General features: G+C 43.2%; 1 protein-coding gene across 1 annotated transcript in view; it reads left to right on the top strand.

The window, feature by feature from the left end:
* The window catches only part of LOC124794661 (UDP-glucosyltransferase 2-like), a 142,198-nt gene that overhangs the window by 67,573 nt on the left and 56,708 nt on the right, over positions 1–17,917 (top strand). Inside the window, exon 2 of the mRNA XM_047258191.1 lies at positions 2,207–3,028. Within this exon, the coding sequence (XP_047114147.1) occupies positions 2,207–3,028 (822 nt within the window). The remainder of the gene's footprint in view (positions 1–2,206; positions 3,029–17,917) is intronic.

Raw genomic sequence — 17,917 nt, 5'->3', positions numbered from 1 at the left:
ATTTTTGGTTTTTACTGTTTCCTAAGTCACGGACCGGTTGCTAATGACCATAACAGTTTTGCGCCCTAAAACCAAAAGAAAAGACCACTCGAGGATCTGCTTGAATAAAGTAGCAATAGTATTGTCGGGATTTATCTACCGCCAATAACGGCTGGAGGGACTGAACACGCTGACCACACGTTCCACGATCATTGATCGCCCATCCTATTATCTTGTAAGCAACGGTCGGCCACTCGCAACTGGTCTAGGACCTAATCCGTGAGTGTTCACTTACCTTACTAAGAGTTTGCACGAAGAGATATTAAAAATTTGCGTGACGCTCATGCGCTTTAGCTTAAGTATGGGACGTCAGTTGGAGGTACTTTTCCCGACTTGACAGACCACAAGTGTCCTGCCGGTCGTTCTTTACAGCCATGTGGTACGTTCTAAACATTTACCGTTTACACCCTGTTAACTGCAGTATGCTATGCATTGTTAAGGAAACAGAAGTATTGCGAAGCGTTGAATGACAAAACGGTATTCTGGATAATTGACTATTCTGCGAAGTGTTAGTCGCTGACATGTGCGGTGCAGTCTGTCATGATAGTAGCTTTAATTCTTCGAGTGTACCAGAACTTAAGATTTTTTTCATTTTGTTAAGATACTTGACATCATGTTCGGTATATCGAGAAATTAGAGTTACTGAATTTCGAATTTGTACAAGTGTGCTGCACTAAGAAATACATGAACTATTTCTTCTTTTTTAGAAAGAGTAAACCTCCATTAGACTGTGTGTAACTGTATTTATCTTCTGTACTATCTAGATTTCGGCTTTTATGCCATTATGGAGTACAATGCTAAACGTTCTTAGACTATAAACACCTCATATCTGTTAAGAGGGGTAGGACGTCAGTAGGCCCACTTGGAGCAGAAGCAGCACCACAGGACATTTTAATTTCCACTGTCTATACTTTTACAAATAAAATCATAAAACTTTGTCAGCATGACCAGGAAGGATTCAGGATTCACAATTATAGCAGTGGAAGTTAAAAAACATAACAAAATAACTTTTTTACATGTGAAAATTAATCATTTTTTTCACTTTCTATTTGCTGCATTTGTTGCTATAGGTACAATTTTCTTAGTAAGTAAGAGAGGTTCTTAGATGAGTTTTGCACAACATACAAACCATACTTACAGGTGTATGAAACTCTAGAATTGAATTTATGAAAAAATGAATGAGCTGTTACATTTTAAACTTCATGTTTACAAAAACTGAAGTTTCACAGTTATCTCAATTTTTACCACAGTTTTTAATAGATTTGGAAAAATTCTAGAGTTGCGTACACACTGTAATTATGGTTTATGTGCTGTGCAAAATTCATCGAAGAATCTGTACTTACGAAGAAAAGTGTACCTATAGCAACAAATGCAGCAAATAGTAAGTGAAAAAATGATGAAATTTCACATGTGACACAAATTTTATGTTTTTGAACTTCCACTGCTATGATTGTGAATTCTTTCTGGTCATGCTGACAGTTTTATGAATTTACTTGTTAAAGTATAGACGATGGAAATTAAAATGTCCTGTGGTGCCTCTCCTGCTCGAAGTCGGCCTATTTGATGACCTACCCCGCCTTAAGATAGTCTAAAGCAGGGAAACACTTGAATTCAGACGTCTGCATAAAAGAGTATTAAGGGAGGTGCGTGGAAGATTTCGGTTTGTTTAAAGAGTTCTGGGAAAGTGCGGTGCATCCGTAAATAATATAAGACAACGCGACCAATTCTAGAACATTGTTCCAGAGTTTGAAGTTCTTATGAAGTAGGTATGACAAAAGAAATCAGAGGCGTAACAGCTAGGCATAGCCAGCTCATGCAAAAGTGTTAAAAACTTGGAAGAAAGAGAACATAGTTCTCAAGAAGCCACGCCGGATTAGAAGAGAGAGAGCCTGTTTCGAAGTCGACTAAGGCACCATTATACTGCACTCAACACGTATCTCGGGTAGGTGTCTTGAGAAAGTGATAGGAGAGATAAGGGCACGTACAGACACAGGCAGCCATATTTCCTTAGATCAGTACGCGAATAGTATAGGAAATAAAATCGGTAATATTGGCAGGATGTACTCCCTGCCACATATTGCTTGTGGAGTATTTATGTAGATGTGGAATCATAGAAATTACTCAGAGCACTGTTTAATACTGACTCAGTTTACTTTTTCTTTTACAGATGAAGAGCATTTTCGTGCTGCTGGCTGTCGTGATGGCGGCTGGACAGGGCGACGGAGCCCGTATACTGGGACTGTTCGACTTCCCAGGGAAGAGCCACTTCATGATGTTCGAAGAAGTGTTGAAGGCACTGGCTGCCCGCGGTCACGAGGTCATCGTGTACAGCCACAACCCGCAAGAGAAGCCCATACCAAACTACAAGGATGTCAGCTTGGTGGGCTCTTTAAAAGGCCCTCCCGGTGGCGTCACTTCGAAGGATAAAGAGCTGGGAATAAATAACCCCTACGGTACACTAAAACTCCTCGAAGTAATCACTGTCAGGTCTTGTGAGAAGGTTCTCCAGCATCCAGCGATGCAGGCTCTGATGAAATCGAACGAGAAATTCGACCTCATTTTCACGGAGGCTTTCACGACAGACTGTATGCTGCCGTTTGTGCACAAGTTCCAGGCGCCAAACATAGCGATTTCTTCCACCCCGCTTATGCCGTGGACAGCTGATCGTTTTGGTATCCCGGACAATCCCTCTTACATACCTGTTCAGTCTGTCTCTGCTAGTGACCACATGGGATTCCTTGAGCGCCTTAGCAACACATGGTATCTGAAGTACAGCAAGTGGTTCTTCAAGACTTACATAGACACACCTACTAACCAGGCTGTCAAGAAATTTTTTGGAGACAGTCTTCCGCCTCTGAGTGAAATTGCGAAAAATACGAGTATGCTCTTCGTCAATACGAATCCAGCACTGAACCCGCCCAGACCACTTGTGCCAGCTGTCGTGGAGATTGGAGGCATACATCTGAAGCCTAAACAGAAACTGCCAGAGGTGAGTGCGTAGTTTAGTAACAAGGAACTAGTTCCACTGTCAGTACTTGAAAGACATGTCAATAGCACATCATGATTATTTCGTGTTAGATCTCTGAACGTTACAATCCACAACATAGAGTAGAAGCCTAGGAAAGTAATCTGAACACGACATACGATCTTTCTAGAATTACCAATAGCATGATTTGAATAAAGCCTTGAAACGTATGTTGATAAGGCAGAGTGGAACCTGCTACAAGTGTAGGGCTGTTCGTGTTCCATTGCAATTTGTAAGACTAATCAAACAACCCTGCATCTCTTGGCTGCCCTTGGACTGACCAATAAAACTTCTTTAGAGATTCGGTGTTTTACACGTGACCACTTCAGCAGATGACCAGTGGATAGACCAGTTCAGCAGATGAATAGATGTGGATAGGCTGAGATGGCGCCAACCTCTGAGGTGTCATGCGGTGCATTGTCACTGACACTAAAGTGCTGTTAGTGGTTTAGTCGAGGCACCGGAGATTTGGAGGACTTTCTTCCAAGACTTCAGTCGTCTAAGTAGCGAGATGTCATATCCAAGCAGATGGTGGGTCTCAGTAACATCTAAAACGTTTCTAATCTCATACAGTACGTTTGTTACCTATCACCGTATGTCCAGGACCGCAATGCCAGCCAGATTTCATCAAGGGTTGGAACTATCCTATTCGTGTAGTCAAAGTCGTGTAGTCATCGCACCGCGTTTGCACACGCTGCCATAGAAAAACTTTGATAAGGGAAACTCCCCATCCCATCCTCCCTCAGATTTAGTGGTCAGTTGAACCACTGGATAGCCCGTCAAAAACTGAACACAGATTAAACATGGGAATTGGAAGGAGGTGTACTGAATTGTGGAAAAAAGAAGCAGAATTGAAACAGTGAACGGTATAAATTAGTATATGCAATATGGAGCGACATTAGTAGTTGTCGTGGTTGTGTGGACCCGGTGTTAGACTACGAAGGGGGAAATTTTAGCCCAAATTTCCCTTATGCCCCACTTTTCAAAAAATTATGAACTATCCGCTGTACTCAAATTTGTGTCTGTGTCGTGGCGTAACGTCAGTTTGCAACAGCGATGTGTAACGAATAGACCTCCAGACGTACGTACCTTCTGTTTGTTCGGCACAGGTACCACATGTTATGCCTCTTGCTTTCCGTTTTGGAAGTTTTGACTCTTTAATTCCTTCGCTTTAACACAGTTCACACCCATTTATTTGTCGTTTTCTTTTCTGTAACAGGTCTACGCTGCATTCGCCTGTTCTCGTCATATTTACTTGTGACGGTAATGTTCTTATCACTTGGCTCATATTCTGTGACCAATATTGAGAGCAGTCTAGATGCAGCATAGGCCTCTCACAGAAATGAGAAAAACAGAGAAACCGGTATGAACTACGCTACAACGAAGGAATTCGTCAAAGCTTCCAAAACGGAATGCAAAAGGCGTAACATGTGGTACCTGTGTAGAACAAATAGGAGGTACGTACGTGTAGAAGTCCCTTCGTTGCACACCGCTGTTGCAAACAGTCGTTACGCCATGACAAATTTCAATACATCTAACAAACTCGTAAATGAGCGGACGGACAGTTAATAATTACGTGAAAAAAGTGGGTTATGAGGAAGATTTGAACCCAGATCATCTCCTTTGCAGTCTAACATAACAACCACGAGACGACTCTCGTTAACGTCGTTAGATGTTGCAGATCTTAAATTCGTACCGTTCACTGTTTCAATTTTGCTTTTTTCCGAAATTCAGTACACATTCTTATTGTTTTCATGATTAATCTATGTTCAGTTTTTGACGGGCTATCCAGTAGGCCTAATTACCATTAAACTGGAGAAATGGACTGGGGGAGTCCCTGGAAGAGATTTGTCCGCATAATGAGGTGGAAGTGTAAATAACACGTTGACAACCCTATTGTGGCTTACTTGCATTACACCATTAACTTCTGTAAAGGCTTGGTTACCTGCTTCAGTATAATGGAAATGAACCCTGAGGGCTTACGTGAAGAACGAAAAACGTGGGTGACACGAGAGTGCAAAACTATGAGGGGGTCAATGGCACATTGGAAAGAACTGCAACATCTATTCCAACGTGAAACAGTCGGGACTTACATGAACATATTCTTGTAGGGTATATCTTTCTTAAGCTTCGACCATTTGTTCCCACCCTGATGCAGTGCTTCAGATTGCGAAGATCTCGTATGTAATGTGAGCGCTTTGGAAATTGTGAAGGCTCACCTCATGAATCAGGAAACTCGTACACTTACCCCAGTATGGAGCAGAAACTGTGGCGTTCATATCGAGAAAAGAAAAAATTCAGGACTCTGAAGTTAAGAAACGTACATCCTGTGAAGAAGCTAGAAAGCTTTAAAAGCAGGGCAGTCCTGGCGTTTCGTATTTCTTTTGCATCGGCCCTTAAACAGCCAGTCGCATAGTGTGATGCCTCCACACAAACTCAGACCATAAACTGGAGTATATTCTCTTGTCACTGTAACTGTGAGGCAAAAGCTGTACTTGAACCCGAAATCATTCCAAAGCCATCAACGATGGGCTTGGAACCAGTGACATAAAAGTAGATATCTTAGGTGTTGGGAAACCACTCAAGTCACTTAAGAAAGACAAGTCTTCCGGTCCAGATGGTATACCAATCAGGTTCCTTTCAGAGTATGCAGACACAATAGCGCTTTTCCTAGCGATCATATACAACCGCTCACTTGACGAAAGGTCTGTTCCTAAAGACTGGAATGAAGCACAGGGCGCACCAATATTCAAGAAAGGAAATAGGAGTAACCCATTGAATTACAGACCCATATCACTGACCTCAATTTGCAGTAGGATTTTGGAGCACATACTGTACTCGAACATTATGACTCACCTTGAGGAAAATGACCTATTGATACATAACCAACACGGATTCAGAAAATATCGTTCTTGTGCAACACAGCTAGCTCTTTATTCCCATGAAGTAATGAGTGCTCTCGACAATGGATCTCAGATCGATTCCATGTTCTTAGATTTCCAGAAGGCTTTTTATATCGTTCCTCACAAGCTACTGTTAATCAAATTGCGTGCATATGGAGTATTGTCTCAGTTGTTTGACTGGATTCGTGATTTCCTCTGAGGGGTCACATTTCGTAATGACAGACGGTAAATGATCGAGTAGAACAGAAGTGATATCTGGCGTTCCGCAATGTAGGCCCTCTGCTGTTATTGATTTACATAAATGATCTAGGTGATAATCTGAGCAGCCCCCTTAGATTGTTTGCAGATGCGCTGTAATTTACCGTCTAGTAAAATCATCAGACGATCAATTCCAATTGCAAAATGATCGAGAGAGAATTTCTGTATGGTGCAAAAAGTGGCAACTGACACTAAACAAAGAAAAGTGAGAGGTCATCCACATGGGTACTAAAATAAATCCGCTAAATTTTGGGTATACCATAAATCGCACAAATCTAAGGGCTGTCAATTCGACTAAATACCTAGGAATTACAATTACGAGCAACTTAATTTGGAAAGACCACATAGATAATATTGTGGGGAAGGCGAAACAGACTGAGCTTTGTTGGCAGAACACTTAGAAAATGCGAGAAACCCAGTAAAGAGACAGCCTACATTACACTTGGCCGTCCTCCTCTGCTGGAATACTGCTGCGCGGTATGAGATCCTTACCAGGTTGGATTGACGGAGGACATCGAAAAAGTGCAAAGAAGGGCAGCTCGTTTCGTGTTATCGCGCAATGATACGTGAGTTGGGGTGGCAGTCACTGAAACAAAGGCGTTTTTCTTTGCGGCTATTTACGAAATTTCAATCACCAACTTTCTCTTCCGAATGCGAAAATATTTTGTTGCCACCCATCTACGTAGGGAGAAATAATCATCATAATAAAATAAGAGGAATCAGAGCTCGAACGGAAAGATTTAGGTGTTCCTTTTTCCCACGCGCCATTCGAGAGTGGAATGGTAGAGTAGTAGTATGGAAATGGTTCGATGAACCCTCTGCCAGGCACTTAAGTGTGAATTGCAGAGTAACCATATAGATGTAGAACCTCAGCCACATACTACAGCACAACACCAGAAGCCCACTAAGCTGTCCCCCCCCCCCCCCCCCCCCCCCCACGTATGCAAGTAACTCCTACCATAAGTAAGAAAAAACGTCACACAAAGCAGTTTCGAAATCAAAATGGCAGCAAAACACTTGGAGCAGCGAGCACTCTCCCTTAGTCTCATGTTCTACATAACCTCTCAGGTAAATTACCAACGCCGATGGAGGGCGGCAAGGAGAGCCATCGCTAAGTAGTCTCTCCCATTAAGATTCCACCATTGCAATGGAACTTAAATGGCTACCGACTGCATTTTCAAGAATTACATGTCCTGTCCGCGGAGAGACTATTCTGCTTCTGCTTATGAGGAACTCATTTTCAAGTAACTGACACCTCCATTAAGGTGACTACCACCCCTACAGGATCGACTATATTAGTCGGGATAGGGCCAATGGTGCAGTGATAGTTTTCTTCGATGACCGATGGAACTTCTCTCTCTCTTACCGCAGTCACACAGCTGCAGTGGGTGTTCTCACACTAGTTAAGATCAATGTGTTATTTATACATCCACCTCATGATGCAGACAGATCTTTTCCAGGCACTCCCCCAGTCCATTTCTCCTCATGAGGGACTTCAGTGCACAAAATGGGCTGTGGAAGTCAGCTATCACTTTCTCCAGGGATTGAATTATGTAGCACATCACCCATTCAGAGAATATCTGCCTCTTGAGCTCAGGTCAGATGACACTCTTTCCTACAGCTGCAGTGGCATCTTCAGGCATTGACATTTGTTGTCTCCCTAGCGACTGAAGACTCAGTTCAGTGGGAAGTTCACACATATTTGCATTACAGTGACCGCTTTCCGGTGTGGTTTCGTCTACTGACTAGGGTCGTGGTCGACAGGCGACCATGAAGATGGCTGCTTCAAAGGGCAAACTGGTTGCAATACAGTCAGCAGACCATCTTCATACAACAAAACTGTGCCCAGAAGATGGACCATACCACTTGTGTGATTAAACGAGCTGCTGCAGATTCCATTCCACGGTCTAGTAACCATCTCAGACGACGGCATCCCTCTTGATGAAAAGACAGATGTTGCTCGGCAATTGGAGCCAGATGCGCTGCTTTGCGAAAATACCATCCAACTACTGAAACCATCCAACTACTGAAAAGCTTAGTCCCTTCAGTCTGCGAGAGCACAAACCAGGCGAGCGATAAAAGAACGGAACTGAAACTCCTAGAAGGAATTATAGACTTCAGTAATTGATCCACTTACACAGAACAGGTACGGTGCTCAATAAGGTGGATTGCAGACAATGTCATCTCATCTCCCCTTATGGCCTTGTTGAGAAATGGCTCTCGATGGACAGGTCTAAAAACATGGCTTAGGTTCAACTGAATATCTTTTTACTGGCACTGCGTCATTCAGAGAATCTCCTGCATTCCACGTGTTCTGTAGGACTGAGTAAATCAGGAGGCTCCTATTGTAACCAGGTGGTCTACAATCTTCTTTCCTCCATCTGTGAATTGTAGTCAGCTCTGACTGTGGCCAAACACGCTGCTCCACGACCGGATCACAATTACGCCATGCTCCATCATCTGTGCCCTGGAGCCAAAGGGAACATCCTTTTTTTTGTGTCAATCATGTCTGATTTGATGGACAATATCCCACGCCTTGGAAGGAGGCAGTATTAATTCCATTACGGATAACAGGCAGTTATCGTACCGACCCTAACAGCTGCCGAAGTGCAGCTCTTACCAGTTGTGTAGGTAAACCTCTTGAGCACATAGTGAACCGCTGCCTGCTCTGGCTCGTCGAATCTCGAGGTCTCCTGTACCGCTCCCAGTGCAGTTTCAGGAGCTACCATTCTGCCCTTGGCAACTTAATTCTACTGGAGATCCGGCCGCGGTGGCCGTGCGGTTCTAGGCGCTTCAGTCCGGAACCGCGGGACTGCTACGGTCGCAGGTTCGAATCCTGCCTCGGGCATGGATGTGTTTGATGTCCTTAGGTTAGTTAGGTTTAAGTAGTTCTAAGTTCTAGGGGACTGATGACCTCAGATGTTAAGTCCCATAGTGCTCAGAGCCATTTCTACTGGAGATGGCGATACAGGATTCCTTCTTACGCCGAAACAATTTTTGATGGTGTGTTTTTTGAAAACGAAAAAAGCGGAAGACATCACTTAGAGGTAAAAAATTTCTTGAATGAGGACTATGGATGTCTCCCGATTCTCATACCATCCTTCCTCGAGGACTGGTCCTTTAGACGCTGCATTGGTGATGTCTTGTCTGATTGCTAGGGAATACTGCAAGGCAGTGTACTTAGTGTCACGCTGTTTCCAATTGCTATCAATGACATCACTTCCATAGTCAAGAGTCCTGTTAAATGCTCTTAATTTGTGGGTGAAGTGGCAATGTTCTCTTCTTCTGATCTTAAGTCAACGGGGCAACTACAGCTGACCACCAGGAGGCTGGAAGCTTGGGCCAATAAAACCAGTTTCAGGTTCACACCAGAGAAAATTACGCGCGTCAATTTTAACTGTGTTCGTCCAAGTTTTAACCAAACAGAGCTCACAATGGGGGACAATATTTTACATTTCAAGGAGACTGTACTGTTTAAACCTACTATTTGACTAAACATTAACCCAACTTCCGTGTATAATGAGTTGCGAACAAAAGGGCTTCAAATCATTTAAAAATATTCAATGTCCCAGGGAAAAGGTGTGTGGAGGTGACAGGTACCACCTCCTGCAGTTTTGTAGGGCATTTATCAGATCACAGTTACATTAAGGCCACCATATTTCCTACTTAAAGATGTTAAATGCTGTCCACCATGAGTGCATACGGATATTGACTGGAGCCTTTCAGACTAGCTCAATTCACAATCTGTGTGCAGAGGCGAGGAACCACCATTTTGATTCGGCGGCGCCTCCTTACGGCTTGACAGGCCCTGAAAATCTCACTTTTCCTCGGTCATTAGTATGTATTATGGCTGTCCATATCAACTTTGAGCGGTTGTTAAGGCCGCTGCCCCATGTGCGCAAGCCAATAGGAATATGTGCTGCAGCCTCAAAGATCTGGATATAACAGATCTCGGAACACACGGCCAAGGATGGAACAAACTGCCGCCTTGGTGTCTCCAGAGGCCGAATGTGATTTTAAGCTTGATGCAATAAAACAAAACTTGTGCTCCAGACTATGTTTTAAAATTGTTTTCTTCAATTTTAAGTGTTTAAAACACTTGTACCCTTGTTTACATGGTAGATGTAGCAACAGAATGTCCTCGGTTGTTCAGCTGTTTTTCCTGATAAGGTTTTCAAATGCGTTTTCGAGCTCAATATACAGATAACGATGCGGAGTTACATGGCATTATGACGGCAATGGAATGATTCACAGGCATCTCAGCAAAAGGTTTCTCGTCTTTTATGACAAGCAGTCCGCAGAGTATCCCGTAGACCAGTTGATTCAGCTCATACATGACTCCTTACAGTAGATCTAACACCGTGACAAAGAGATGGTCTCTTGGTGGCTACCTGGAAAAATCGGGATTCAGGGAAACGACATAGCTGATAAAGTAACCAAAGCAGCACGTGCCATCGCCTTCACACCGTCATCTCATTATCTGACAGGTGAATAATGCGTCAGTGGGAAAATGAATTGTTGTAGATAGCGAAAAAAAAGCTATCAGTCAGGCCGACCACACAGGAATGGCTGACGACATTCCAACCTCACTGACTGAAGAATGTGTTGGTCAACAGACTACGCGTAGGACGATAGCCCTGTAATACAATAGCCCAGGAGGATCTACCATTCTGAAGTTTGTGGTGTGCCATTTGCATTTGAGCGTTGAGTCGGGCGAGTCGTTAAACTCGATCTATTAACGCTCGCTTATCTTTGCCGATCGATATAGCGAATTTCTTTGGTCTGCCGAAACGGGGCAGGGCAAGCAGTTCTGAAAGATGAGGCGCTGGGCCCACCTTCGTTGCCCATGCGGAATCTGTATAAGTGTGATCTGTATAGTGAGCAAAAGCTGAATACTTAACGTGTCTTCAGAATGTGAATATTTTCTCCATTGCCAGAAGCTTCCAACACTTCTTGTGTTGTTTCGAAGTGACTTCTGACTTTGGCTTAAAATGCTCTGCCCTTACCAGTGGACGAGTTTCAACAGTGCAAAAGAGTATAACTGTATTTGCGCCGTCTAATTCTGTTTCTCGTTCACCGTTCACTGCCTGCATCCATGTACCAGCTAAAAGTTTCGGTTGTTCTACTGTTAAAGACTCAATATTTTCCTTGTATCTAATAGTGGATTTATCTGTTGTTGTAGCGAACAGTGTCGAACGAAATTTATATTGCAGTTTTGTGAGGGCGCCAGAGAAGTCACCTAGGCCCGACACAATGGGTGTCGAAATCCGTGAGGGACTGGTGGTCGGTATTTATGTATTTGCTCGTTTTAATTTTGGTGTTCAATAGCTATAGCACTATTTAGACAACGTTTGGCCGTGAGTAATTGTGCGCCCTAAGGTCATTTCATGATTGGTGTTAATGAAGCTTTAAAAAATATTAAATTTGTTGTCATATTGAGAGATCTAGCTGAAATTACTCAGCAGTATGTAATGTGATAAATTACTTATGAAATCGGCTTATTTTGCATTTAATGCAAATTCAAACCAATATAATTATTGCCCTTCTAGTACCATCTGCTTTTGGTAATTTAACGGTGACTACGCATTAGTCACTGGTGAGGTTGTCGAAGTACTGTTTAAACTACCTTAAGGAAGTTTCCAGAATGAGATTTTCACTCTGCAGCGGAGTGTGCGCTGATATGAAACTTCCTGGCAGACTAAAACCGTGTACCCGACCGAGACTCGAACTCGGGACCTTTGCCTTTCGAAGTTTCATATCAGTGCACACTCCGCTGCAGAGTGAAAATCTCATTCTGGAAACATCCCCCAGGCCATGGCTAAGCCATGTCTCCGCAATATCCTTTCTTTCAGGAGTGCTAGTTCTGCAAGGTTCGCAGGAGAGCTTCTGTAAAGTTTGGAAGGTAGGAGACGAGGTACTGGCAGAAGTAAAGCTGTGAGTACCGGGCGTGAGTCGTGCTTCGGTAGCTCAGTTGGCAGAGCACTTGCCCGCGAAAGGCAAAGGTCCCGAGTTCGAGTCTCGGTCGGGCACACAGTTTTAATCTACCTTAAGGAAAATTTTATTAGACGTTATTATTGTCATTTTGCTGTTATCTTACATTCTACAGTTTTAGGACGACTACTCATTAGCATTTAAGCCGATAAGTTATTGCTGAAGTTCCTGAAGTACTACACACATCAAAAGTTTTGCATCACCCCAGTTCCCAGAAGTAATGAAGATAGACGTTGACTGTAGATATTGTATCACACAGTCTCTTTCACTGTTGAGAGATGTCACTAAACCCGCGCAAAGATGCAAACAACCTTGCCATGAGCAGCTCCCATTAGACGGAAGGAGTCTGACAGTCAATCAGTTCCAGTCATTCCACCAGGAAGGAGATACACGGCTCGTGTTTTCTGTAGTTCAACCATGCCTAGACGGTCAATACCGCGGTTCGAACGCGTCCGCGTTGTTACTTTGTGCCAGGAAGGGCTCTAAAGAAAGGTGTCCAGGGGTCTCGGAGTAAACCGAAGCAGTATTGTTTGGACGTGGAGGAGATTCAGAGAGACAGGAACTGTCGGTGACATGCCTCGCTCAGGCCGCCTAAGGGCTGCTCCTGCAGTGGATGACCGCTGCCTATGGATTATGGCTCGGAGGAACCCTGACAGCAACACCACCACGTTGAATAAAGCTTTTGTGCAGCCACAGGACGTCGTGTTACGACTCAAACTGTGCACAGTATGCTGCATGATGCGTAACTTCAGTCCCGACGTCCGTGGCGAGGTCCATCTTTGCAACCACGACACCATGCAGCGCGGTACAGATGGGCCCAACAACATGCCGAATGGACCGCTCATGAATGGCATCACGTCCTCTTCACCAATGAGTGTCGCATATGCCTTCAACCAGACAATCGTCGGAGACGTGTTTGGAGGCAACTGCATCAGGCTGAACGCCTTAGACACACTGTCCAGCGAGTGCATCAAGGTGGAGGTTCCCTGTTGTTTTGGGGTGCCATTATGTGGGGCCGACGTACGGCGATGGTGGTCATGGAAGGCGCCGTAACGGCTGTACGATACGTGCATGCCATCTTCCGACCGATAGTGCAACCATATTGGCGAGGCATTAGTCGTCACGGACGACAATTCGCCCCCCCCCCCCCCCCCCCCCTCGTGCACATCTTGTGAATGACTTCCTTCAGGATAACGACATGGCTCGACTAGTGGCCAGCATGTTCTCCAGACTTGAATCATATCGAACATGCCTGCGATAGATTGAAAAGGGCTGTTTATGGACGACGTGACCCACCAACCACTCTGAGGGATCTGCGCCGAATAGCCGTCGAGGAAGGGGACAGTCTGGACCAACACTGTCTTGATGAACTTGTGTATAGTATGCCACGACGAATACAGGCATGCATCAATGCAAGAGGACGTGCTACTGGATATTAGAGGTACCGGTGTGTACAGCAAGCTGGACCACTACTTCTGAAGGAATCGCTGTATGGTGGTACAACATGCAATGTGTGGTTTCCATGCGCAATAAAAAGAGCGGTAATGATGTTTATGTTGATCTCTATTCCAATTTTCTGTACAGGTTCCGGAACTCTCGTAACCGAGGTGGTGCAAAACTGGTTTTTATGTGTGCAATTAACTTGCATTTAAAGAAAATTTTCGTGAAACTTGTTACTGTCTTTGGGCTGTGCTACATTACAAACTGAAATAATTCATTACTTGTGTTGTCCTGGATTTTGTCTTGGGACGAAGACCTTAATTTGAAGTACAAGGAGTTCACCCTGATATTCCTGTTAAATAAAAAATTATGCCTAGCACGTACCACTTTCCAGACTACACCCCCTCCCCATACTATATCAAGAATATTTTGACTACTGTCTACACACACACACACACACACACACACACACACACACACACACAGGACTGGCATGTTCACTTTTCGTTAAGGTGCTGTGCTGATGACCATAACGTTGACAACCCCGTAGCCAAAAATGATCAAGTTTCAGGTAACAAGGGTAAATCACAGGGAGCTAAAGATTATTTACAACTTGTGCAGAAACTAGACGGCAGTTATGAGTTAAAAGGCATGAAAGGGAAGCAGTGTTCAAGAAGGAATGAGACACGGTTGTAGCCTATCCTCGATGTTACTCAGTCCGTACATTGAGCAAACAGTGAAGGGAACTGAAGAAAAATTTGGAGAAGGAATCAAAATTCAGGGAGAGGAAATAAAAACTTTGAGGTTTGTCAATGACAGTGTAATTCTGGCAGACTGCAAAGGATTTGGACTGTAGGCTTATTTTGCTCTTTGGGCAGTAAAATAACTGATGAAGATGAAAGAATATAAAAGGCAGAATTATAATCACTAGAAAAACGTTTGTGAAGAAGAGAAATTTAACATCGAACATAAATACAAGGTCGTATTCCAGACAAATATCTTCAGAGCACCTAATGTTAGGAAGCTTCTTCTGAAGATATGTCTGGAACACGACCTTGTACGGAAGTGAAACGTCAGCGTGAGCAGTCCAGACAAGAAGAAAATATAAGCTTTTGAAAAGTGGTGCTACAGAAGAATGCAGAAGATTGGGTGAATAGATCGAGTGACAAATGATGCGGCATTAAAGCGATATGGAGAGAGAAGAAATGCGTGGCACAACGTGACTAAAAGTGGCTGACAGGACACGTGCTGAGACATCAGTCACCAATTTAGTAATGTAGGGTAGTTTGGTTGATAAAAATTGTAAAAGGGGACAGAATGAATACATTAAAGAGGTTCAAATGAGTGTAGTTTGCAGTAGTTACTCGGAGAAGACGCTTGGAGAGGATTGAATAGCATGGGGAGCTGCGTCAGATCCGTATTTAGATTGAAACCCACAACCACCACTCATTAACTGGTTTTCTTCTAAAATAACCGTATTCTCTCTTGTAGATGGGATAACATAGATAACCAAAACAGAAAAATGAAGCAGAAGCTCGCATTAAAAGCTATTAAGCACCAATTAAACCATTGCATCTCGGCAGCGATGATACATGATTCGGACTGGTGTTAGCGCTGTTCTATAGTCTGAGTCAAAAAGTGGTATACAATGTCTAAAATATGTTCAAAATTAAAAATTAACTGAGATTCTATTAAGACATCACTGTCAGATGGAACTATATACGGTATCACATAAATTTCGACTTCGTACAGTTATATGGTGCCTGACTGGGACAGACGGTAAGTGGAAAATTTTTCCTGTCATTTAATCGTCTGTCATTCGCTTCAACAGCCTATGCCTTTAAACAGTGCAAGGCCCCGTCGGCATTGTGGAAGTTTCCAGGCAAGTGGAGTGCTATCTCAGCTCCAGTATTCAAGGCCGACTACTTACTCTTGACGTTAGCTCGGAATGTTCGCGTCGGTCACAGGACGCCTGCGGCTAGACGTGTGTAACAAGCAGTAAGTCTTTGATTTTTTGGAAACATGCTGTCCACTGTGGACTTACACTTAGATCAATGAAGTTTGTTAATCACTTTCCTTTTACCTTCTTGTGTGTTTGGTATTTATTACCCTATTTTTTAACGACGGTCGAATTTGGTGCAGTGAGCAAGGCGTCAGACTCATCGAAAGAGGCGGGGTTCAGATCCATGACCGGACGTCCTAATGAAAGTTTTTTTGGGATTTTTCGTGTACTGCCGAATTTCCCCCTTTACATCTTTGAACCACTGCAATCGCTCTGTATCTAATGGTCACATTATCGACAGGATAATAAACAATGCGTCTCCTCCTTATTAAGGCTTTAATCTTGGAGAAGTCGGGCATACTGATGGATAACATTTCATCTGGATACCCAAACAATCTATATTCATCAGTCGCTTTCTGACTCTGTAAACTGTCTCTGCATAAGCTGTCGTCTTTATCGATAATTTTGCGTTACGGTAGTAAGACGACCTCTTTAGCCTCATGTATTTTTATCTATAATGTAGGGTCTTACCAAGTAATTGCACAAAGAACTAGTATACTGTTGTATTCCAGCGGCCAGGGTTTTGTATGCAAACACTGACACTGCTGTAAAAGATTGTGCTTCATTTATCAAAGAGAAACGCCATTAAAATAGCACTCCCCTTCATCGCTTCTGCTGCTCCAAATTTACGCAGAATGCCAAGCTTTCAGCAGATATCCTTAACACACAGAGGAATAAAGGTGTTATATACATATGGGTCCGGAAACGCTTTATTTCCGTGTTAATCCTTTTCTAATTGTCTCTCGTCACATTAATCATGGGAAACTCAAAGAAGCCCAGCATACCAGTACCACCTGAAACTTTTCATATAAAGAATGTTTCACAGGAAACTTCCTACGCAAAAAGAATTCAAGAAAGGAATAAAGGACAAGAGTTCAACGTCCCATCGATAGCGGGGCATTTGAGAGATGGAACACAAGCTCCGATTACGAAAGAGTAGGGACTGAAATGGGCGTTGTCTTTTTCAAAGACTATCCGGACATTAGCCTGGAGCGATTTAAGGAAATCACGGAAAACGTAAATCTGGATGCCCGGATGGAGACTTGAACCGTAGTCCTTTCGATTCCTTGGCCTCCACGTTCTTCGGTCCTAAACATACTAGACTTTCATTTGCAGCGGAATTTGAAAGCTATTGTGACAGGAAGCCGGTAAAAAACGTAGTCTTCGTGCCCGTATTGAGCCGGCCGGAGTTGCCGTGCGGTTCTAGGCGCTTCAGTCTGGAGCCGAGCGACCGCTACGATCGCAGGTTCGAATCCTGCCTCTGGCATGGATGTGTGTGATGTCCTTAGGTTAGTTAGGTTTAATTAGTTCTAAGTTCTAGGCGACTGATGACTTCAGAAGTTAAGTCCCACAGTGCTCAGAGCCATTTGAACCATCAAATGTCTTACTTAGATAAAATGCCCGAAAATAATAGTGCTCTGCTACACGAAAATATCGATGACAAATGAAAAACGCTAGTTTGCTTTTGTTCTACAGCATTACTTCTATTGTGTTAACCGGGTTTCGGCTTAAAAGGCCGCCTTAAGACATTTACTTACTACGGTCGCCAAAGAAATCAGTGTTCGTAAATGACAGTGGAAAAGAAGTTACACATCTAGATTGAAGCAGAAACGTAGAGTAAATAACGTTTTTGACAGTGTTACGTTAATGCAATGTAAAAGCAAAAAGTTGAAGCACATATAAATGTAAACAGAGCAAACAAGAAAGCATTAACACTACACACAAAATTGTCTACGTAACAGTCTGCCTTAAATAAATGAAAAAAGTAAAATAAAAATACTACTTGATGAGACAAGTTAAAGAGGTATTAAACATAATAAAAACACTAGTTAAAGGAAGACTTAACAGTTGTAACTAGAGTGAATATGGATTACATAGACAATTTCGAAAGAACTCAATGAATACAGGAAAATGGGAATATGTAGAATCACAATGTAGGTAGCAATGAAAAACGGAGAGCGTTATGTGAAGTTTAGGGGAAGGGAAGTACTAAGCCGTGTATGGTCATTTTAGATTAGATCTGGATTGTGAACTAGATGTTTCTTAATTTCCAAGGTTTCTCGCGAGTTGAATTTTTGGAGTTTGTTTGCTAAGTGAAGGACATGGGACTCTGGATTGTAGTTGTAGCATTCACTCAGCAAACGCTCAGAAAATACAGAGTAAGAATTCTGCAACCTCCAGCTGCGTTAATGTTCAGCC

This window comes from Schistocerca piceifrons, chromosome 4 (genome assembly GCF_021461385.2).
Source record: "Schistocerca piceifrons isolate TAMUIC-IGC-003096 chromosome 4, iqSchPice1.1, whole genome shotgun sequence".
In the NCBI taxonomy this organism is placed as follows: Eukaryota; Metazoa; Arthropoda; class Insecta; order Orthoptera; family Acrididae; genus Schistocerca; species Schistocerca piceifrons.
This window is presented reverse-complemented; position numbering and strand designations above follow the sequence as displayed.